At 34.4% G+C, this 24,540-nt stretch overlaps 2 protein-coding genes across 3 annotated transcripts in view; one reads left to right on the top strand and one right to left on the bottom strand.

Annotated features, from left to right (window-relative positions):
- Nucleotides 1-24,540, bottom strand: part of IFT74 (intraflagellar transport 74) — a 98,980-nt gene that overhangs the window by 52,130 nt on the left and 22,310 nt on the right. For both annotated transcript variants that reach the window (XM_023242368.2, XM_023242367.2), the window contains exons 7-9: nt 20,986-21,045; nt 19,373-19,434; nt 263-401 (exon numbers count right to left, since the gene is read on the bottom strand). In XM_023242368.2, the coding sequence (XP_023098136.2) occupies nt 263-401; nt 19,373-19,434; nt 20,986-21,045 (261 nt within the window). The remainder of the gene's footprint in view (nt 1-262; nt 402-19,372; nt 19,435-20,985; nt 21,046-24,540) is intronic.
- LRRC19 (leucine rich repeat containing 19) lies at nt 3,197-11,559 on the top strand. Its single transcript, XM_023242369.2, has 5 exons — nt 3,197-3,293; nt 7,266-7,355; nt 9,060-9,573; nt 10,238-10,423; nt 10,919-11,559. Exons 1-5 carry the CDS (start codon nt 3,201-3,203, stop codon nt 11,245-11,247), a joined length of 1,212 nt encoding a protein of 403 aa, XP_023098137.1. The 5' UTR covers nt 3,197-3,200; the 3' UTR covers nt 11,248-11,559.

Raw genomic sequence — 24,540 nt, 5'->3', positions numbered from 1 at the left:
TTCATGAATCTTTGTAACATGCAAAAGTGAAAGATGCACAGAAATGAGTAATACAGTCAGATTAGGTCATTATGCAGCATGTGCTAATGAAGTTTTCTAGATCAGTGCTTCTCAAATTTAAATGTCCATAAAAATTATCTGGAGACCTTGTTAAGATATTCTTATCAGTAGATCTCCAGGATGCCAATGCTGCCCATCTTCAGACCATATTTTTATTAGTAAGACTGCTGTATGCTTGGCACAGAACAGTGATTAGTATTACCTGCAACAATTTCTCATTTGTGGTTTTCATTTCTGTGTACTTGACTTGTTTTTCAGGAGACATGTTTTTGATAATGCCATCTGCTGCTTGCTTTTCCTGTTCAACTTCTTCTTCTACACTTCTAATTTGTTTTTCCTTCCTGAAATCAAAAGCAAGCATGTAATATTCCTCTTACTATATTGAGGGGGAAAACATCAATTAATTTTTCTCAGGTCATGATCTGAACTAAGTAGGGTAAAGTTATTCAACATAGTTTGTAATCCTTATAGATGTACAAAAAATTCTATTTATTTTTTTTTTTTTTTAAATTTTTTTTTCAACATTTTTTTTTTTTTATTTATTTTTGGGACAGAGAGAGACAAAGCATGAACGGGGGAGGGGCAGAGAGAGAGGGAGACACAGAATCGGAAACAGGCTCCAGGCTCCGAGCCATCAGCCCAGAGCCCGACGTGGGGCTCGAACTCACCGACCGCGAGATCGTGACCTGGCTGAAGTCGGACGCTTAACCGACTGCGCCACCCAGGCGCCCCACAAAAAATTCTATTTAGAGAACAAACTAGCAGTTGCTGGGGAGGAGAGGGTGAGGGATGGGCAAAAATGGGTGAAGGGGAGTGGGAGATACAAAGTTTCTAGTTATGGAATGTATAAGTCATAGGGATGAAAAGTACAGCATAAGTAATATAGCCAATGGCATCGATATAGTGTTGTATGGTGATGGTAACTTGTGGTGAACATTGCATAACATATAGAGCTGTTGAATCACTAAGTAACATTATGTGTCAACCATACTTCAATTAAAAATTAATAAGAAAATCCCTTATACATCCAAAAAAAATAATTTGGTCCCATCAGCACAGATTTATTTTACGTCTTTTTCTTCTCAATCCCCAAATCCTTCTATTTCCTTAGTGTCCATTTTACTTTATTAGAAAACACAAAGATTATCACAGAAAATCCTTAAAGCCATATATATACAAGGATGTGTTTACACTTTGCCATATCAAGAGAAATAAGACAGTTAAATTTTAGAATAGTGGATTTTAAACATTTTTTGGCTATAGAATTCTTTGACCAAATGAAATCTTGTATGGTAGTTCACCATGTAAATGATATAAAGTAACACTGCTCTGACTGATCCGAGAGTAAGGAAACCTACAGTGCAATTTGATTAAAAAACAATTAGAGCTTTAGAATAATAATATATTTTGCTTATCTACAGCTTTAATTAAAATTGGTGTTCTGGGGCACATGGGTGGCTCAGTCTGTTAAGCGTTCAACTCACTCTTAATTTTGGCTCAGGTCATGATTCATGGTTTGTGGGACAGAGCCCCACATTGGTCTCTGTGCTTAGAGCACGGAGCCTGCTTGGGATTCTGTCTCTGCCCCTCTCCCACTTGTGCTTCTTCTCTCTCTCTTTCTTAAAAATAAACTTAAAAAAAATTGGTATTCCCAAAGTTATCAACTATATTTTAGCACTGCAAAATAATAAATTTATTTCCCTAAAAACATAACAGGAACATCACGAGTGTAATCATATAAAAGTAGTAGTGACTAAATTAATTATAAACAATAACCATCTTTATCATATAATCACAAGAAATACCAGTGATGTGTCACTTATTACCTAAGCAAGGTCAATTATCAATATGGTAGAGAAAAATTCTGAAAAAAATAGAAAGATGCTAGTTATCATGTAAATACTTAAAGACTGACATATAAAAAGACTACTTGAAGATAAAAGTTTAGTCTCAACATCAAAATTTCTATTTTGTGTTTCAAAATATGAGTCTTCTACTATTTAATCTTTCACATGTAGATATCAACTTCTACAGTTTTCACAATCTCTCTCTAAACCCTGTAGATGCACCTATCCTCCACACCTTTTATACTCATACCCCACTACCAGAATAAAATAATCTAAACTAAGAAATTTTCCTACAAATAATATCTCATAATAACCCAATAAAAGATGAACAAAATCAGGGGTGCCTGGCTGGCTCAAGTGCAGGAGCATGTGACTCTTAATCTCAGAGTTGTGAGTTCAAGCCCAACATGGGATGTAGAGATTACTTAAATAAATAAAACTTAAGAAAAAAAAATGAACAAAATCAAACAACCTGGAATTTCTATTTATTTTTGTCTCACTGCTGGACAGAGTGATATCTTCACTTTGAATTTCAATTACTATAGTACAACAAATGCTGAACTGATACGGGTTTACGGGCTCACAGAACTTTCAAGCAGAAAAGGTCATCTATTGCAATCTCTTTGTTTCATAGATTAAGGATACTAGGCTCAGAGGAGTTAATCTTTTGGAACTAACTCATTCTAGATTCCATGATTATTCACTATCAATAAGGAATCTTAACCATGTTTTTGCCTGATTTATCTATCTACTGTAGTAATATGGGAGCTCATACTATAGAGTATTCTATTTCACAGATGAGAAGCTGCAGCATAAGGAAGGTAACTCATTTTTTGAAGGCCACACAATGCCAAGTGTCAGGTCTTTTGATGCTCTAAGCACTTTGCTCCTGTTATAACTTGGCAGTAAAACCACCAATGACAGTGTCATAAAAATGAGTAAATAACAAAGTTGAAACTCAGGGGAATACAAAACTTGGTGGTATCTTTTCAACTTGAATCTTTCTAAACACAAAATACCTTTAGGACTAACTTTAAATCACTCTAACAATATATCTTTTAAAGTATGCATTCTCAATATTATATACTTTAACTTGCAAAGTGAATTTGCTAATATTTAAATTTTTCAAGAGTAATTAAGAAACACAAAGGTTAAGCAACGCACTTTATTTGTTACGCTAAAAAAGTCAAAGATGACTTTAAGAAATTATTCTTCTAGTCAATCTTTTGCTAAGGAAGTCTAGTTTTTTTTAATCACGTGTTCACTAGGTACAAAGGTTAAAACATAAGTGAAATGCAATCATATGACATACTTTTTTTTAATGGTGTAGAAGAAACAGTAGACTCCTTAGCACACGAATCTCAGAGACAAAAGAAAAAAGTAAAGGTAAGATCCTATATATTTATAGGTTTGGTGGTTGCTGGTGAATTAAAAAAAAACGTATTTAGATTTGTTAAGTCTGTACAAAAATCTTTAATAAGTGATGAAAGAGGAGAAAATATGATTATATCTTCACATGATCTACTTTAGAAATATACACCTGGGACATGGCCAAAAAACTTTCTCGAATAAAGTTATAATGCAATGCAAACTAATTTTCTTTTTTGGGGGGAAAAAGGTTGCATCTAGCTAATCAAATATATAAGATCTTTTTATTTTGAAATATGTTAATCACAGAGCATTCTGAAAAATGACATTAACTTAAAACAAATTTAAAAGATGAAAAAAAAAAAAACCAAAACAACTGGCCGCTAATTGGTAATTGCTGAAATTAGGTGTGACTATTCTCCTTGCTCAGAGGTTTTCTCTTGAAATTTTCCATTATAAAAATGTTTAAGTTTGCAAAAAAAATCTATAAAATGGTTGACTACAAAAGTGAAGTTAATCATGAACTGTTAATATCTTCAAACACATCAAATTCTGGCGTAACTAAAATATTTAATGGCAAACCTATATATACGTTTTATTTAACAAAACCAACATAATTGCAGCATCTTTTTATTTCATGGTATGAAAGTCAAAGGAAGTAAATAACCAAAAACTCCCAAGAAACTTATACTTGAAAACGCACTAAGGGGAACACTATTCTTTACCTATTATTTACTTTTGTGTAAAGCTTTTTTTTCCTGTAAGGTAGGCTGTAAGCTAAGTCAAAAGGCACTTTATTTTGTAAATTAAAAGAAACTGTTATTCCATTTGTTCTTTATTTTTTTTATCACTAAATTCAAACCCAAGTATCATTTCAAAATAAATTTCAAATTGAGAAAAAATTCCAATGGGAGGGAAAAGGCAGTAATAGATACCTTCTTTTTACACCAATGTTTTAAATGCAGTAAAGTGACTCAAGGACAATCTGCATAACCTATCTACTGGCTAGCTATTCCACCCACCTGATTTCTTTAAGATAGCCAATAATGCTAGCAAATGTTTTTGTCTAGGGACTTCTCTACTCAGGTTGTGATGGTCAACATCCACTCCCTCTTTTATTTATTAAAAAAAAATTTTTTTTTAATATTTATTTTTGAGAGAGACAGGGTACAAGCAGGGGAAGGGCAGAGAGAAAGGGAGACACAGAATCTACAGGTTTCAGGCTCTGAGCTGTCAGCACAGAGCCCGATGATGAGGAGCTAAAACCCACGAACTGCAAGATCATGACCTGAGCTCAAGTAGGACACTTAACCGACTGCGCCATCCAGGTGCCCCCACCCCCTCTTTTAATCTTTCCCCTTCCAAAAGACACACAAAATATATGAAAAGCCCCACAGACTGTGTAGTCCAATCAATGCATTTCATAGCTTTAGACCTAACAATGCTTGAGATTTGCTGAACACTTTCTTATACAGAATCTACCTTAAGCTCTGCATATATATTGCTCCTAACTCTGAAATTTATCAAAAAATGGGGAAAAATCCTTTTCTAATCTTATCACCTTTAGCACACTAGAGAAAGCAATTATTAGTATGAAATAGAGGATAAAGATCATAAATTACACATTGGTTTATAGTCCTGCCTGATCTCTCCATTACATACTTTAGCTGCTTCTTTTCCACATAATTTCTTAGAATCAGCTCATTTTTTTGTAGCCTATTTGCTGCCTTTAATGATCCCTATCCTACTTATTTCTGAAAAAAATAAGACTTTTCCCTTACTTACCACTACCTTACCTACATTTGCACCCTCACTAAGAACTTTGCTACCCCACTGATAAATACTGACACAAGCCATTGACAAGGCTGTACACATGTTCCTAGAGGTGGTTAAACAGGGGTAAAGTACCTTTTATGTATGAATTAGGGATCCCCTTTTGTGGACAATGTTCTGGAATAAGAGCTTGAACTCATTTCTGATTTTAAAAGAATCAGATTCTAAATCTGATTCTAAAAGAATCTGATTCTGAGTCTACATCCAGTTTGTGAAATCTAGGACAGCAGTGGCTTTTTCTAATAAATTTAACTATGGTAAAGGAGAAATAAAAGAGATATAAGTATAAACAAATCAACATACTGAAGGTAATGAGAAAGTGAACTAAAATAGACCAAAACTGAAATAACAGTAAATTCCTCATTGCTAATGAGGCAACAACAGATTTTATAACTTGAAATGAGGCTTGCTCATTCTGAATAGTTTTCTACTTCCTGCTCTGATGGAATAAACTTACCCTTTAAAATATTAAGTATCACATTGCAAGAAATGCTATAAGATTTAAAAGACTAAATTTCAGAAAGCCAATAAGGATTATAACAGGATATATTCATATCCTCTTAAATGATCATTTGTTTGCAATATAGTTTTCTAATGCTGACTTTAAGAAAATAGATAAAAACAAGAAACATCAAGGTCATGAATAAAATGACTAAATGGAAGGTAATTATTTAGCAACAAGAGTTTACTCAAATTAATGGCAATTTCCAGTTAAAGATGGCATGTTGGATGTACATGTTAACTTTGACTCCTGACCCAAACCTGACTTAAATGAAAATAAAAAGTAATAAGGACAAAGAGAATGGAAGAGAGGGCAACAGCAATAAAACCAAGAAACTTGAAAGTTAATGGTTAAGTGGAATCTAGAAAAGCAAAATGTTTCCAACCCAGCAGTGGGGCAAGCTGAGAAGTTGCTTGAATTATACCACAGAACCCATAAATGGCCAGAAACTGGCAGCACCGGGTACTCTGGAACTGGAGAAGAAAGGAATAAAACATAGTTAAAATTCTTCCTCCTTGCCTCTGCCCAGCCAAGTAAAGTTCCTCTCCTACATAAGCACAAGACTGAGGCCTTTTTTTTTCCCCTCTGGGGATAATACAACAAAGGGAATCTGGGCACTAAGCACAAGTGAATGCAGGAATGTTAGGCCAAAAACGGGGAGTAAATTAAAGTTTACATACTAATTACTGAGATAAACCCCCCTTTTTCACCACTCAGCTCTCAGCTCACTACCTGGCCTTATCTGTTCAGACAGTTGAAAGTCATTTTGGGAAAGCCAACCAGTCCAAGAGAAAAACAAAACAAAACAAAACAAAAAAACTAAGGATAAAAACATTTAGGGATTCCCAAGAAAAAGTCCAGCAATTTCATTCCAAGTAAGGCCGAAGGAGAGACTTCTTTAAGAAGATGGAACGTTAAATATCTAATAAGTATAAACTATTTAGCGATGTGTTAGGGGAGAGTTTAGGTATCAATTCATAAAAAAAAAAAAAAAAAAAAAAAACTAAGCACATGAAAAATACAGTAATTTAGAGGAAAAAAAAGTGTACAGGAACAGGAAAGTAATCCTGTTACATGGCTCAGTCATTAACAGTATTTATACATTCATGATAAGCCCTGAATACTCATCTAGCCAAAATTATAAGTAACTATGTTTGGAGAATGAAGAGATAAAAAGCATACATTTGATGGATTGGAGATGAAGGTAGCAAGTGTTTGAAAAAGAGCTGAAGGCTCTCAACTCCTACGGTTTTAAGTCAATGGATTATACCAACAGACAATGCCTAAAATCTAAAAAAACCAAGAAATAACAATATAAGCATATTAAACATGTACACATAAGTATGTATATAAAACTTTCCTTCACGCACATTATTAAAATTTTAAAATATACAACCAGTTCTATTAAATTTCTTTTCAATCAATTCAGGAACTCATAAACATTCTAAAATATATTCAAATTTCATTTGCCAGGAGCTTTCCAATTTGTTAAGATTAGAGAGCAAGGAAGAGTTCAGGGACATGTACTTGTTTTACATTTTACATATTTTAAGAAAAAATAGATTTACAAGGAGAAAAAAGGAAATCAAAAAGTCCTCAATCATCTCTAAAGTTCTAGTATCCTACTGAGATGAAAATACTCTCTTTTCTATCAGGCTTGCGATATGAAAACTACATGCATCACAATCTTGTTTTGGCCCCTCTCCATGCTATTGTTATCAGACGACAGCCAGTCTTCTAGAACAGTAAGTTTTTACAACCAATATTTTCAAAGGTATACTTTGTGTACATTTAGTAAAATATCCCAGGACAATAAAAGAAAAAAATCCAAGCTATCACAACCAAATGTTTAGCTGTCTATATTCAAAATCTGTGATATGTAAGCTGGATTCTAATTTGACAAAAGCAGTCTATACATTTTTTTTTATAAATTGAAAACACATGCTTTTTATTTATTTTTTTATTTTAGACAGAGAGCACATGTTCGAGTGGTGGAAAGGGGCAGATGGGGGGGGAGAGAGGGAGAGAGGGAGAGGGAGAGAGGGAGAGGGAGAGGGAGAGGGAGAGGGAGAGGGAGAGGGAGAGGGAGAGGGAGAGAGAGAGAGAGAGAGAGAGAGAGAGAGAGAGAGAGAGAGAGAGAGAAACAAGTAGGCTCAATGCTCAGCCATGGAGCCAAACGTGGGACTTGATCCCACAACCCTGGGATCATGACCTGAGTTGAAATCAAGAGTCGGACACAAATGACTGAGCCACCCAGGTGCCCCCATTTTTTTTTAACTTAGTTCTTTAAAAGTTTTCACTATAAAATGTGAGATTAGTTTCAGTACATTTTTAAACACCACTGCCTTGTTTTAAGTAATCTCTACTCCCAAAGTGGGGCTCAAACCCAGGGCCTGAAGATTAAGCGTCACATGCTCTACCAACTGAACCAGCCAGGCACCCCCAAACACTACTTTTTAAAATGTAGGAATTTTTTTTTAAAAAAATCATATATTTATGAGGAAAATTATTGTTGTTACATTATTGTTTTTAGGGAGATACTTCAATTGCAAAAAGAGTCAAAATAAGAACTATTTTTTTGGCTCTATATCCAAATAAGGAAAGCACTTCTTCATGCTTCCTGGCTCTTAAATTCAATACATGGTTCAATTTCTGTTATAAAATAAATATTTTCTGGGGGCACCTGGCTGGCTCAGTCGGTAGGACATGATTCTTGATCTTGGGATCATGAGTTCAAGCCCCATGCTGGGTACAGATATTACTTAAAAAAATTAATAAAGTATGTATTTTCATTTTTTTTGAGAGAGAACATAAGCAGGGAAGGGACAGAGAGAAAGGAAGAGAGAGAATGTTAAGCAGGTTCCATGCCCAGTGCAGAGCCCGGGACGCAGCTTGACCTGAGCCAGAGTTGAGTTGGACGTTTAACTAAGCCACCCTGGTGCCCCAATAAATATTTTCTTTTAAAACACGAAACTTTGAGCTGTTAATTCTATAGAGTTATATCTTGAGTAATATTTCTGAATGATTTAATGATTTAATAGCCCTAGTGTTGGTAGCTCTGATTTTTAAAAACAACAAATTTTAAATTTCATTATAAATCTGCACAAATGAAGTACTAAATAAGAGAATTATTATTTGCCATGTATTTCCACATACATAAATGGAATTACACCCACAGTCTTTCTTTCTGTAATAACATAAAGTATATATGGTAAACTAGAAGATCTTTGCTCAATTACATGTATCAGAATTTCCTTAATCTTCAGTATTTCATCCCGATAAAGAAATAAAAGTATTTCCTTTACCTTTTTTACACTGTAACATCAAATATTAGAGAGGAAATATTTCCTAAAACTATTTTCTCCTAAATATCTAATTACCTGGATATGAAAATTTGGGAAATTCTGTTAACATTTTTCCTAATTAATTTCTGATTTTTTCTTTTTTAGGAAGTCAAATATAATTTCACTGAAATGAATTATTCGTTAATTCCAGTGGATATCAATAAAAATATTACTATACTTGATCTCAGTTATAACCAAATTTCTCTGAATGTTACAGACACAAGGGTTCTACAGACCTATTTTTTACTCACCGAACTCTATTTGATTGAGAACAATATCATTATGTTATATAATAACAGCTTTGGTAACCTCTCCAATCTAGAAATTTTAAATATGTGTACAAACTCCATCCACATAATTCAACAGGGTGCATTCATAGGCTTAAATAAACTAAAACAGTTACATCTCTGTCAAAACAAAATATTTCAACTGAATCCTGATACATTTGTGCCTCTAAAAAACCTAATACTTCTGAATCTGCAAGGCAATTTGATAAGCTATTTTGATGTACCACGAATGTTTCATCTGGAATTAATAATTTTATATGGAAATCCATGGAACTGCTCTTGTAGTCTACTGAATTTGCAGAAATGGTTGAACACCTCAAATGTGACACTAGGTAAGCTAACATAATTTAATCAAAACCAAAATGTGATTGATTTTTGATTGTTCCACCCCAGGAAAGTCTCTCACTTCATGTTTTAAAGAAAAAGAAACTATTCCTGTTTAAGGGAAGCAGGAAGAAACAATAAAAAGTAATTGCTGAATAGATGTTCTTCCTCTGCCTTTCAGGAAAAAAAAAAAAAAAGAAAAAGAAAATTTTAAATGTTCTATATATGTGAAATGATACTATCACTTCATGTATTAAGTTTGCAGTGTGAATACATAAGAGTAATTTTTTTTAGGTATTTCCTTTTCTTAGGATATCCTGCCAGAGAGTAGATAAAAACAGGTACCCTATTTGCTTAACTGCAAACCATGCTCTGCCTGTGATCAATTTTCACCACAATCTTAATCATACCATCTTTACTTTAATACATAAACTAAACAATAAACATATTACACTTGAACTATATTCATAAAATAACTTAATAAACAAGAATATGAATCTTTCCCTTATAGTGTTGCTAGGCAAATACAAGAGTTTCTTTCTTATAATCTTTAATGACGACAGGTCATTACCAAAAATTCTAGGTAAAAATAATTATAAAGTGTTAGCTATAAAAATTTACTAATATTATTAATCCTATTTTCCGTAACAAATCTTAATTCTGATTTACCAGAAAATGAGAACATCACCACATGTGCCTACCCAGATATCCTGAAACGCTATAGTATCACAACTGTACCATACAATGCTGAATGCTACTCAAAATTTTCTCCACCTATAAATGAAGATCTTTATAACCACTCTCAGTCCATTAACAATTCAACATTTAACAGCTCTTTGAACAACTTAAAAAATTCAGGTAATGTACTGGTCTTAAATATTAATATTGGGGCAGTAGACTAAATAAACTGAATTTTAAATTTCTAGAAACAATGTAAAAGAACAATTCCTCATTTCAACAAAAGATTTACAAAATACTAGGTTTCCAAACCAGGTTCTGCCAGTTACCATCCAATGCCATAATGCAACTTATTTAACTTCTCTGAGCCTTACTTTCGACTGGTTAAGTAACAATTCTCAACAGGTATAAATCAATAATGTTTTAAGGTGAATTGATAAACAGTATCTGCAAAGATAGGTAGCTATTTTGAAAAAAAGGTATTTTCTCACCACACTATGAAATATCTTAATTTACTGTAGTCTTAGTAACTTTTGTTTAAAGAAAATTAGAATGTGTGTTTATTTCTAATACCAATACTATGGAGTTATTAGGACATGTAATTATGATTATTTTATTTTTGTCAATTTAACAAAATCTCTTTCTCTCTCTCTCTTTCTCGGTATTCCAATTAAGAACATGAACTTCTTGGAAAAAGCTGGGCTTTTCTTCTCGGTGTGGTAGTCACTGTACTGATGACTTCATTCCTCATTTTTATTGCTATCAAATGCCCAATATGGTATAATTTTCTGCTTAGTTACAATCATCATCGCCTGGAAGAGCATGAAGCAGAAACCTATGAAGATGGTTTTACTGGAAATTCAAGTTCTCTTTCACAGGACTCACATACAAACTCTGAAGAAACTACAGTAATATTTGAACAACTACATTCATTTGTAATAGACGATGATGGGTTTATTGAAGACAAATATATAGATACTCATGAATTACGTGAAGAAAATTAATTCTCTTCAATGTTTGATTCTTTAAATATGTTATTGGCTCACTCACAGTTTAGACATAGAGATTAGGCATGTGACATACCAAACTGTGGCTAGTAGTACTTTCATATTAATTACAACACATGAATATCATAAAATCATGTTTTTCTCATTGGTACTGAGCAAGTATGTGCAAATATAGTAAACGACATTATCCGGTAGCTAACAGTTAAAACAGAAGCATTACTTTTCTCAGCAGTATTCAGGAGACCATACATCCTAATAAGAAAAAGACCTAAAGTAAATTATTCATTAATTAAAATTAATTGATTCTCATATTAGCCCAGATATTTGATTCACTACATATTAAATTATATTAACATTTATTGACTGGAGTAAGTGAAAAATAAAGGTTTTGGATATGAGAAGTCAAAGTGAAGAAGCTTAAATATACAACAGACTAAGATTGATTTTATGCTCATAGAATGAATTCATGGAATTGGAACATATTTTTTCAATGCTTCCAGGATTAGCACAATAAATTTCCTGAAAATTTAGTACTAACTTAAAGCCCAGGCACAATGTTCAAGCACAATCCCTAACAAGTTACTACTGATTTCCAAAAAAAAAAAGTACTGATTTTGTCTATAAAGAAAGACCATCACCATAATGCATGATCGTCACAAATGAACAGTATGGTGGCTTCCAAAGTGGCTATCACAAGTATCTGTGAATCCTGTTTTTAAAAATCTATTTTTTTCCCTCTCTTAGGAGAACTCTATTCATTTTTTTTTTTTAATTTTTTTTTTCAACGTTTATTTATTTTTGGGACAGAGAGAGACAGAGCATGAACGGGGGAGGGGCAGAGAGAGAGGGAGACACAGAATCGGAAACAGGCTCCAGGCTCTGAGCCATCAGCCCAGAGCCTGACGCGGGGCTCGAACTCACGGACCGCGAGATCGTGACCTGGCTGAAGTCGGACGCTTAACCGACTGCGCCACCCAGGCGCCCCAGGAGAACTCTATTCAAATGAATTTGGCTGGACGTGAGAAATTTCCGATGGTCCAGGCACAGCTGTTTGGGATCCTGTAGATGGAGCAATGTTTCCCAAATTGTTTTACAGAATATTAATTTCCAGAAAAATGCCCAGAAATATTTATAAGGGGGGAAAAGGTACATGGACAAATTACTACAGAATTCCTATAGGAAATACTGAGTTTAAACAAAGTGAAACAAGATTCTTTGACATATGACTTATTTGAAACTCTACTAAGCTAAAGTACTCTGCTCTTCAAGAACCAAGTTTTAAGAATTTTCCAAACTTACTTGTCAACAAAACCCTTTATTTGAAGTATGCCCATAAAGAGTTCATAGCACATTAATGGTCCAAAAAATGTAGTTTGGACAACAATGGCCTTAAACTATTATAGGAAGGGTCTGAAGTTAATTATTTACTAATTCTTATTATTTACTAATTCAGTTGGCTGCAATCATAATTTAACAACTTAATGCAAACAGTGGCATTAAAAGCTGTAAAAAACAATCCATCATTTTTACCTTCCATATGGGTGGAAATTAAGTGTATTTATCTATATCTTTTAGAGAACATCTCTAAAACACTAAAATAAAATACATTTCTAGATGAAATAATACAATATCTTTAGAACTTCTTCATCGTAATACAGGGAAGGCAGTAGTGAGTGCCTAGAGGTCTGTATGGAGCAGGAATGGATATGAGCTGATGGAGTGGGAGACGGGAACATAAGCGTTTAATACACTGTTTTATTTTTGTGTCATTTCTCAAAATGCCTATGCACCTAATAGTTTCTTAGAAAAAAGAAACTAAAAATAATGTAGATATATGTTATATTCTGCAGAATAGCCATTATACCAATAGTAAATTCAGCTCAAATGTCTAATGAGGAAAATAAAAACTGTTAAGGATGATATATATATGCCCTGTCAAATAGAACTCACTTATTTATAATGTATATTTGTCTGTGTTTATAGAAACATGTTTTCAATAAAGGACATAAATGTTTTACATGTAAAATTTCTTACTAGATAATATCATTTATACTTTATTGTTTTAAATCTCAATTATAAGAGATAATTATGGAAACAAAATGCACCTTTTTTTTTAAATTTTTTAAATTTTTTAAAATTTACATCCAAATTAGTTAGCATATAGTGAAACAATGATTTCAGGAATAGATTCCTTAGTGCCCCTTACCCCCATCCTCCCTCCCACAACCCCTCCAGTAACCCTCAGTTTCTTCTCCATATTTATGAGTCTCTTCTGTTTTATCCCCTTCCCGTTTTTATATTATTTTTGTTTCCCTTCCCTTATGTTCATCTGTTTTGTCTCTTAAATTCCTCATATGAGTGAAGTCATGGTATTTGTCTTTCTCTAATTTCACTTAGCATAATACCCTCCAGTTCCATCCACATAGTTGCAAATGGCAAGATTTCATTCTTTTTGATTGCCAAGTAATACTCCATTGTATATACATACCACATCTTCTTTATCCATTCATCCATCAGTGGACATTTGGGCTCTTTCTATACTTTGGCTATTGTTGATAGTGCTGCTATAAACATGGGGGTGCATATATCCCTTCGAAACAGCACACCTGTATCCCGTGGATCAATTACTGGGTCGTAGGGTAGTTCTATTTCTAGTTTTTTTTTTTTTTATATATATGAAATTTGACAAATTGGTTTCCATACAACACCCAGTGCTCATCCCAAAAGGTGCCCTCCTCAATACCCATCACCCACCCTCTCCTCCCTCCCACCCCCCATCAAACCTCAGTTTGTTCTCAGTTTTTAACAGTCTCTTATGCTTTGGCTCTCTCCCACTCTAACCTCTTTTTTTTTTTTTCCTTCCCCTCCCCCATGGGTTCCTGTTAAGTTTCTCAGGATCCACATAAGAGTGAAACCATATGGTATCTGTCTTTCTCTGTATGGCTTATTTCACTTAGCATCACACTCTCCAGTTCCATCCACGTTGCTACAAAAGGCCATATTTCATTTTTTCTCATTGCCACGTAGTATTCCATTGTGTATATAAACCACAATTTCTTTATCCATCCATCAGTTGATGGACATTTAGGCTCTTTCCATAATTTGGCTATTGTTGAGAGTGCTGCTATGAACATTGGGGTACAAGTGGCCCTATGCATCAGTACTCCTGTATCCCTTGGATAAATTCCTAGCAGTGCTATTGCTGGGTCATAGGGTAGGTCTATTTTTAATTTTCTGAGGAACCTCCACACTGCTTTCCACAGCGGCTGCACCAATTTGCATTCCCACCAACAGTGCAAGAGGGTTCCCGTTTCTCCACATCCTCGCCAGCATCTATAGTCTCCTGATTTGTTCATATTGGCCACTCTGACTGGCATGAGGTGATACCTGAGTGTGGTTTTGATTTGTATTTCCCTGATAAGGAGCGACGCTGAACATCTTTTCATGTCCCTGTTGGCCATCCGGATGTCTTCTTTAGAGAAGTGTCTATTCATGTTTTCTGCCCATTTCTTCACTGGGTTATTTGTTTTTCGGGTGTGGAGTTTGGTGAGCTCTTTATAGATTTTGGATACTAGCCCTTTGTCCGATATGTCATTTGCGAATATCTTTTCCCATTCCGTTGGTTGCCTTTTAGTTTTGTTGGTTGTTTCCTTTGCTGTGCAGAAGCTTTTTATCTTCATAAGGTCCCAGTAATTCACTTTTGCTTTTAATTCCCTTGCCTTTGGGGGTGTGTTGAGTTAAGAGATTGCTACGGCTGAGGTCAGAGAGGTCTTTTCCTGCTTTCTCCTCTAAGGTTTTGATGGTTTCCTGTCTCACATTTAGGTCCTTTATCCATTTTGAGTTTATTTTTGTGAATGGTGTGAGAAAGTGGTCTAGTTTCAACCTTTTGCATGTTGCTGTCCAGTTCTCCCAGCACCATTTGTTAAAGAGGCTGTCTTTTTTCCATTGGATGTTCTTTCCTGCTTTGTCAAAGATGAGTTGGCCATACGTTTGTGGGTCTAGTTCTGGGGTTTCTATTCTATTCCATTGGTCTATGTGTCTGTTTTTGTGCCAATACCATGCTGTCTTGATGATGACAGCTTTGTAGTAGAGGCTAAAGTCTGGGATTGTGATGCCTCCTGCTTTGGTCTTCTTCAAAATTCCTTTGGCTATTCAGGGCCTTTTGTGGTTCCATATGAATTTTAGGATTGCTTGTTCTAGTTTCGAGAAGAATGCTGGTGCAATTTTGATTGGGATTGCATTCAATATGTAGATAGCTTTGGGTACTATTGACATTTTGACAATATTTATTTTTCCAATCCATGAGCAGGGAATGTCTTTCCATTTCTTTAAATCTTCAATTTCTTTCATAAGCTTTCTATAGTTTTCAGCATACAGATCCTTTACATCTTTGGTTAGATTTATTCCTAGGTATTTTATGCTTCTTGGTGCAATTGTGAATGGGATCAGTTTCTTTGTCTTTCTGCTGCTTCGTTGTTAGTGTATAAGAATGCAACTGATTTCTGTACATTGATCTTGTATCCTGCAACTTTGCTGAATTCCTGTATCAGTTCTAGCAGACTTTTGGTGGAGTCTATCGGATTTTCCATGTATAATATCATGTCATCTGCAAAAAGCGAAAGCTTGACTTCATCTTTGCCAATTTTGATGCCTTTGATTTCCTTTTGTCGTCTGATTGCTGATGCGAGAACTTCCAGCACTATGTTAAACAGCAGCGGTGAGAGTGGGCATCCTTGTCGTGTTCCTGATCTCAGGGAAAAAGCTCTCAGTTTTTCCCCACTGAGGATGATGTTAGCTGTGGGCTTTTCATAAATGGCTTTTATGATCTTTAAGTATGTTCCTTCTATCCTGACTTTCTCAAGGGTTTTTATTAAGAAAGGGTGCTGGATTTTGTCAAAGGCCTTTTCTGCATCGATTGACAGGATCATATGGTTCTTCTCTTTTTTTGTTGTTAATGTGATGTATCACGTTGATTGATTTGCGAATGTTGAACCAGCCCTGCATCCCAGGAATGAATCCCACTTGATCATGGTGAAGAATTCTTTTTATATGCCGTTGAATTCGATTTGCTAGTATCTTATTGAGAATTTTTGCATCCATATTCATCAGGGATATTGGCCTGTAGTTCTCTTTTTTTACTGGGTCTCTGTCTGGTTTAGGAATCAAAGTAATACTGGCTTCATAGAATGAGTCTGGAAGTTTTCCTTCCCTTTCTATTTCTTGGAATAGCTTGAGAAGGATAGGTATTATCTCTGCTTTAAACGTCTGGTAGAACTCCCCTGGGAAGCCATCTGGTCCTGGACTCTTATTTGTTGGGAGATTTTTGATAACCGATTCAATTTCTTTGCTGGTTATGGGGTCTGTTCAAGCTTTCTATTTCCTCCTGGTTGAGTTTTGGAAGAGTGTGGGTGTTCAGGAATTTGTCTATTTCTTCCAGGTTGTCCAATTTGTTGGCATATAATTTTTCATAGTATTCCCTGGTAATTCTATTCTAGTTTTTTGAGGAACCTCCATACTGTTTTCCAGAGTGGCTGCACCAGGTTGCATTCCCAAAAATGTACCTTTTTCTAAAAAGCTATTATTTTACCAAAATATCATTTCCTAAGAGGCAAATATTAATACTGAAAAAAATGTAGTAAAATGAAATACTACATGAGCAAACTACATCTATTTTCTTAAAACTCTTATAATTGAATATTGGCATGCAAAACTAAATTTTTTTTTTTTTTGGCATGTGAAACTAAATTAAAACCAAGTTTCTTAATGCTGTAGTAATATATTAAGGCTGCATAATATAACTAACTGATTATGAATAGGCGTTACATAATACACCAGATGGTTTAGTCACCACACTAAATCACTAAATGGTGGTACTATAAAAGAGAATGAAAAAAAGTTTTTAGACTTGCCTTCTCAAGGTATGAAATTACTTGTTCCCTTTGAATGTAGTCAAGATACAGCCTTGTGTTATTGAGATGCTGACCATCTGATTAACACATGAAGTAAGTCTATCCCTCTGCATATAAAAGTAAACTTCTTGAAGGTAACTTTTGTTCTTAACTTAATTTCCTGCTTAACAGAGTCAGGAGAACCAATTTCACTCAGCCTCAATTACAAACTGCCAATATTAAGTTTGAAAGTTCTCACATTTCAGGACAAACTACCATATTTTAAGAACTTTTTCCTCAACTAAATGAACCTAATAGACATAAAGCCTGTTGCATTCTTAAATTTGTAATCTGTGAGTTATCTTTCTGGATGAAATATCTATAAAACATGTACATATAATATATACAAATCTGACTTGAATATTATACAACTGCAGATAAATGAGGAAATAAATGAAGACCTAAATGTTCTAGACTCTAAAGGTTCTAAACTCTATAAAAAACACTTTATATAGTTTTATTATCAAAGTCCGTTATAAAATATAAATGGACTACAGTTTATTATTTATTCCTTAGGTACCTAGGAGAGTATTTTATGTATGGTAAGTGATAAATACTTGCTAAATGGTTTAAAACCAGAACAAAAACAACAGTAAAAAAGAAAATTTTCTAGTAACAACCTGGTCACCATAAATATGGAATTTGCTTTGTAAATGGGAAGGGACTTCCAGGATTTGTAATTTCTAAGGCACACTTTATAACAGCATCAAACGATAGATTGATGCTTTGTTTTTAATCAACAGAAAAATTATATTTATCTTCCAAATGTTTTAAAATTACGTGTAAACATCCTATTCTTTATCAAATATTTACTCTACGTGCATAAGTAATAGGACAGTATATGTGGTGTTAACAGAATTTCAGTAATTACGGTTACTTATTATCCTCGCTCTCAAAGAGATTAATACTGATAAAATTCTGAGACAAAATATGTATGGGGTGTGTGTATAATAATAGCTTATCTTTTTATGTTTGCATTGCCTTAGATAGTATTTAATTAAGGCTAAAAATCAAGGAAGAATAATTATGTTAACTGCTGTTATCTGAATATTTATGTCACTCCAAAATTTGTGTTGAAATCCTAACCCCCAAAGGTATTAGTAGGTGCAGTCTTTGTGTACTGGCTAGGTAATGAGGCTGAAGGCCTCATGAATAGGATCAGCACGCTTATAAAAGAGATCCCACAGACCCCCTCTACCTTGGGAGGATACAGCAAGAAAATGCCTGGTATGAACCATGAAGAGGGCCTGCAACAGAATGGGACCATGCTGGTGCCTTGAGCTTGGTCTTCTCAGCCTCTAGAACTGTGAGCAACAAATTCTGGTTGTTTATAAAATACTAAGTTTATGGTATTTTGTTATAGCATCCCAAACGGACTAAGATAACCACATCACATCTACATCTTTGTAGACATTGCTGTCACTGCCACATGTTCTTTAAACATGTTATATATAAAGATCCATATATATATATATATATATATATATATATATATATGCATTAATACAACTAGTAATTATAAACTAATAATTGAATAATGAAATAATATAAATAGCCCACTAATAATGTCCCTTTTATTAGGCTGGGACTTAAATATCATAATTCAAAATAGTTAAAAAGCTCAGGTTAAAATTACAAGTGGTAGGGGCACCTGGGTGCTCAGTTGGTTGAACATCTGACTCTTGATACTGGCTCAGGTAGTGCTCTCGCAGTTCCTGAGACCAAGCCTGAGTGAGGCTCTGCGCTGACACAGCAGAGCCTACTTGGGATTCTCTCTCTCTCTCTCTCTCTCTCTCTGCCCCTCCCCTGTTCATGTCCTCTTTCAAAATAAATAAACCTTAAAAAAATTAAAAATAAAATAAAATTAATAAAATTAAAAGTGGCAGAGATGGAGATGTTCTCATCCATCTTACATTTTAAAGTACTTAAAACAGAAATTTTATTTATCTAATCTATGTACTTATTTTATTTATACAGGATTTGGCTTCTTAGTGGTAAATAAAGATAACAAATGTATAAACAATAAATTTGTTTTGCAAATATTCAAATTTTTAAAATAAAAAAATGTAACAGAGGAAAACGAGAAAATTTATAAGGAAATAAAGGACTCCAAAGTTAAATTGCCTAATACAGTTCACTTGTAAATGTTTGATTTCTACATGGATTGTACTTACGCTTGTCTTTCAGTAAATATGATATCCATACTTTGTGTTTCTCGATCATTTTGAGCTTTAAGCTGAATAAAGAGTTAACACAGAAGTTAGTGATAAAAATTACCATTCAACTGAGCTACTTCTTTAAAAGGTATGCTGGTCATAAACAATTTGAGAGATTATCATAATCCTAATGCCACTGTCAAAGTTTAAAAAAAAAAAAAAAATACGGTACTTATTTCACTGAACGAACTACAACCCCTGGAAAAGGAAGTCTTTTTCACAGGCATTGTAATCTCAAACCAAAAATATTCACTGTTCTTTAGTGATCTATCAAATAATCCAATGTAAACTTAATTTATGTAAACAGAATCTAATATTAATTGGCTGTTCAACAGTTGATTAGTAATATGCTGAATTAAAGGCCAACGCAAGTTTTATTCTTAAATTATTCAGAATTTTACCCTGAGTACTCCTATGTGACTCTACCTGTCCATATTCAGCCTAGAATTTTGACCTATCCCAAACAACTGACAAAACACATAAAGAGGTTTTCACATTTTACATTTGGCATGAAAAATATACTTTTAGTGGTGCCCAGCTGGCTTAGTGGGTAGAGTGCATGACTCTTCATCTTGGGGTTTTGAGTTCAAGGCCCACACTGGGTGCAGAGATTACTCAAAAATAAAATCCAATATATATAGGATTATATATAGATTTATATAAATCTATATAAATATAAATATATCTATCTATATATATATATAGATATTTAAATTGGGAATTTTCCTGTGTTCTAAAGTTAAGACTAATTTCACGAAATTATCATGTTTTTAGAACTCTAATTTAGAAAGTCATTTTATAAATTCTATGCTTTCACAGAATAGTCTGACTGTATAAGCTCTAAGCCATATTATAAACTATATAAAAGTTATATAAAGAAATTATAAGTTATATAAACTATAAGCTATATGTATGTTAGTTTCTCCTAAATGTTTATAATCAAAATAAGTTAGCTTCTAACCTTTTGTCATCTACCAAAGAATCTAAGAACACTGAACACAAAGTATCATTTATCAATCAAAAAGTAGTATTATGTCTGGCATTATATAACTATTGACTTTTCTCTCTTTCTTATAAAACTTTGTAAAAGTGCAACTGTATGTCCAGTGAGTAGTCAGTTCCTTTTGTGCAAATACTGAACCAAAAGTATTGCAAACTAATTTATATGTAAGGAAATATGGACAAGACTCCCTAACTAACGCTGTGTGTGAGACCAATTCAAACATGGCCTTGTAGAAAGATACTAAAGCATCTACTAGGGAGATATGACCAATAGGAAGAAATTTAAAAAGAGCAACTAAGGGGCCACTGGCTGGCTCAGTTGGTAAAGTATGCAACTCTTGACCTTGGTGTTGTGAGTTGGACCCCACATTGGGTATCAAGATTACTTTAAAATCTTTAATGGAAAAAAAATGCAACTAAGGGAAGTCAACTACAATAGAAATATTTAAGATCAAAGTAATACCTATCTGTAAAGTGTGTAAGGTTTTATCAAACTATTTCTAGATATGAATGCTTTGTTTTGGGTGATATGATCTATGTAAATCTATTATACTTTTAAATTTTCTTACCATGTTGTAATCATTCATTACTTCTTCCATTTCAGTATTGGTATTAAGTTTATCTACCAACTAAAAACAAAATTACAAAAAAAACATTGTTAGTCTTCATAAATTTTCTCTATAATTCATAAATAGGTATTCAATCTTAAAACAATGAGTAGTCATTTAATTATTATTACTTCTAAATATTTTATCTTTTTTAATTTTATTATTATTTTTAATTTTATTTAAATCCAAGCCAGTTAACATATAGTGTAGTAATGGTTTCAGGAGCAGAATTTAGTGATTCATCACTTAAATATAATTCCCAGTGCTCATCCCAAAAAGTGCCCTCCTAATGCTCATCACCCATTTAGTCCATCCCTCCAGCCAACACCCCTCCAACAACCCTCAGTTTGTTCTCTGTATTTAAGAGTTTCTTATGACTTGCCTCCCTCTCTGTTTTTATCTTATTTTTCCTTCCTTTCCCCTATGTTCTATCTATTGTTTCTTAAATCCTACATATGAATGAAATCATATGATATTTATCTTTCTCTGACTGACTTATGTCGCTTAGCATAATACACTCTAGTTCTATCTATGTTGTTGCAAATGGCATGATTTCATTCTTTTTAAAAAAAAATTTTTTTTTTAACGTTTATTTATTTTTGAGACAGAAACAGAGCATGAACGGGGGAGGGTCAGAGAGAGAGGGAGACACAGAATCTGAAACAGGCTCCAGGCTCTGAGCGGTCAGCACAGAGCCTGACGCGGGGCTTGAACTCACAGACCGCGAGATCATGACCTGAGCCGAAGTCGGACACTTAACCGACTGAGCCACCCAGGCGCCCCTAAAAAATTTTTTTAATGTTTTATTTTATTTTTGAGAGACAGAGAGAGAGAGTGTGTGTGAGTGGGCAAGGACAGAGAGAGAGGGAGACACAGAGTCCGAAGCAGGCTCCAGGCTCTGAGCTGTCAGCACAGAGCCCAATGTGGGGCTTGATCTCATGAACCATGAGATCATGACCTGAGCTGAAGTCCAATGCTTAACTGACTGAGCCACCCGGATGCCCCATGATTTCATTCTTTTTGATCTCTAAATAATACTCCATTGCATATATATATATCATCTTCTTTATCCATTTGTCAGTCAATGGACATTTGGGCTCTTTCCATAATTTGGCTACTGTTTATAGTGTATTTTATCTTCTAAGATAAAAACAAATATTGAGCTACCTAAGTATACACTCTGCATTTGGCCAGTCACATTTTTAGGGTGGCAAAGTGAGCTTTGCCTGCTTTGAAAAGATGTTTGACCTTAAAAGGAGTGTCTAAAGAAGACAAAAAGTTTGGGGAATGTCGGTCACTCTCTTTCCTGCAGCAGAGAGCCTATTAACAGATTTACAAATTTATACCAGTGAGAATACAAAATGATTTTCTTGGTCATCTAAAAATTAAAAACAACAACAACAACAAAAAAGCCAACAAGGTAAGGCACAAACACAACACCAGGTAAGCTTCCTTCAAAAAGTTAGGCAATGATTGCAATTGCTAACATATTTGCCTTCCACCAAACATTGTTCTGGACTCATTATATGTATCACTTAATTTTAACAATTACTCTCTAAAGTAGATATTATCTGCATTTTGCAGATAAAGAAATTTATTTTTTTAATTTTTTTATGAAATTTACTGTCAAATTGGTTTCTATACAACACCCAGTGCTCATCCCAAAAAATGCCCTCTTCAATACCCATCTCCCACCCCCCGTCAACCCTCAGTTTGTTCTCAGTTTTTAAGAGTCTCTTATGCTTTGGATCTCTCCCACTCTGACCTCTGTTTTTTTTTTTTTTTTCCTTCCCCTCCCCCATGGGTTTCTGTTAAGTTTCTCAGGATCCACATAAGAGTGAAAACATATGGTATCTGTCTTTCTCTCTATGGCTTATTTCACTTAGCATCACACTCTCCACTTCCATCCACGTTGCTACAAAAGGCCATATTTCATTCTTTCTCATTGCCACGTAGTACTCCATTGTGTACATAAACCACAATTTCTTAATTCATTCATCAGTTGATGCACATTTAGGCTCTTTCCATAAGAGAAAGGCTATTGTTGAGAGTGCTGCTATAAACATTGGGGTACAAGTGCCCCTATGCATCAGTACTCCTGTATCCCCTGGGTAAATTCCTAGCAGTGCTACTGCTGGGTCATAGGGTAGGTCTATTTTTAAATTTTTGAGGAAACTCCATGCTGTTTTCCAGAGTGGCTGCATCAGTTTGCATTCCCACCAACAGTGCAAGAGGGTTCCCGTTTCTCTACATCCTCTCCAGCATCTATAGTCTCCTGATTGGTTCATTTTGGCCACTCTGACTGGCATGAGGTGATACCTGAGTGTGGTTTTGATTTGTATTTCCCTGATGAGGAGCGATGTTGAGCATCTTTTCATGTGCCTGTTGGCCTTCCGGATGTCTTCTTTACAGTAGTGTCTATTCATGTTTTCTGCCCATTTCTTGACTGGATTATTTGTTTTTCGGGTGTGGAGTTTGGTGAGCTCTTTATAGATTTTGGATACTAGCCCTTTGTCCGATATGTCATTTGCAAATACCTTTTCCCATTCCGTTGGTTGCCTTTTAGTTTTGTTGGTTGTTTCCTTTGCTGTGCAGAAGCTTTTTATCTTCATGAAGTCCCAATAGTTCATTTTTACTTTTAATTCCCTTGCCTTTGGAGATGTGTCAAGTAAGAAATTCCTACGACTGAGGTCAGAGAGGTCTTTCTCCTCTAGGGTTTTGATGGTTTCCTGTCTCACACTCAGGTCTTTTATCCATTTTGAGTTTATTTTTGTGAATGGTGTGAGAAAGTGGTCTAGTTTCAACCTTCTGCATGTTGCTGTCCAGTTCTCCCAGCACCATTTGTTAAAGAGACTGTCTTTTTTCCATTGGATATTCTTTCCTGCTTTGTCAAAGATTAGTTGGCCATACTTTTGTGGGTCTAGTTCTGGGGTTTCTATTCTATTCCATTGGTCTATGTGTCTGTTTTTGTACCAATACCATGCTGTCTTGATAATTACAGCTTTGTAGTAGAGGCTAAAGTCTGGGATTGTGATGCCTCCTGCTTTGGTCTTCTTCATCAAAATTCCTTTGGCTATTCGGGGCCTTTTGTGGTTCCATATGAATTTTAGGATTGCTTGTTCTAGCTTCGAGAAGAATGCTGGTGCAATTTTGATTGGGATTGCATTGAATGTGTAGATAGCTTTGGGTACTATTGACATTTTGAAAATATTTATTCTTCCAACCCATGAGCACGGAATGTTTTTCCATTTCTTTATATCTTCTTCAATTTCCTTCATAAGCTTTCTATAGTTTTCAGCATACAGATCTTTTACATCTTTGGTTAGATTTATTCCTAGGTATTTTATGCTTCTTGGTGCAATTGTGAATGGGATCAGTTTCTTTATTTGTCTTTCTGTTGCTTCATTATTAGTGTATAAGAATGCAACTGATTTCTGTACATGGATTTTGTATCCTGTGACTTTGCTGAATTCATGTATCAGTTCTAGCATACTTTTGGTGGAGTCTTTCAGATTT

Source organism: Felis catus, chromosome D4 (assembly GCF_018350175.1).
Source record: "Felis catus isolate Fca126 chromosome D4, F.catus_Fca126_mat1.0, whole genome shotgun sequence".
In the NCBI taxonomy this organism is placed as follows: domain Eukaryota; kingdom Metazoa; phylum Chordata; class Mammalia; order Carnivora; family Felidae; genus Felis; species Felis catus.
This window is presented reverse-complemented; position numbering and strand designations above follow the sequence as displayed.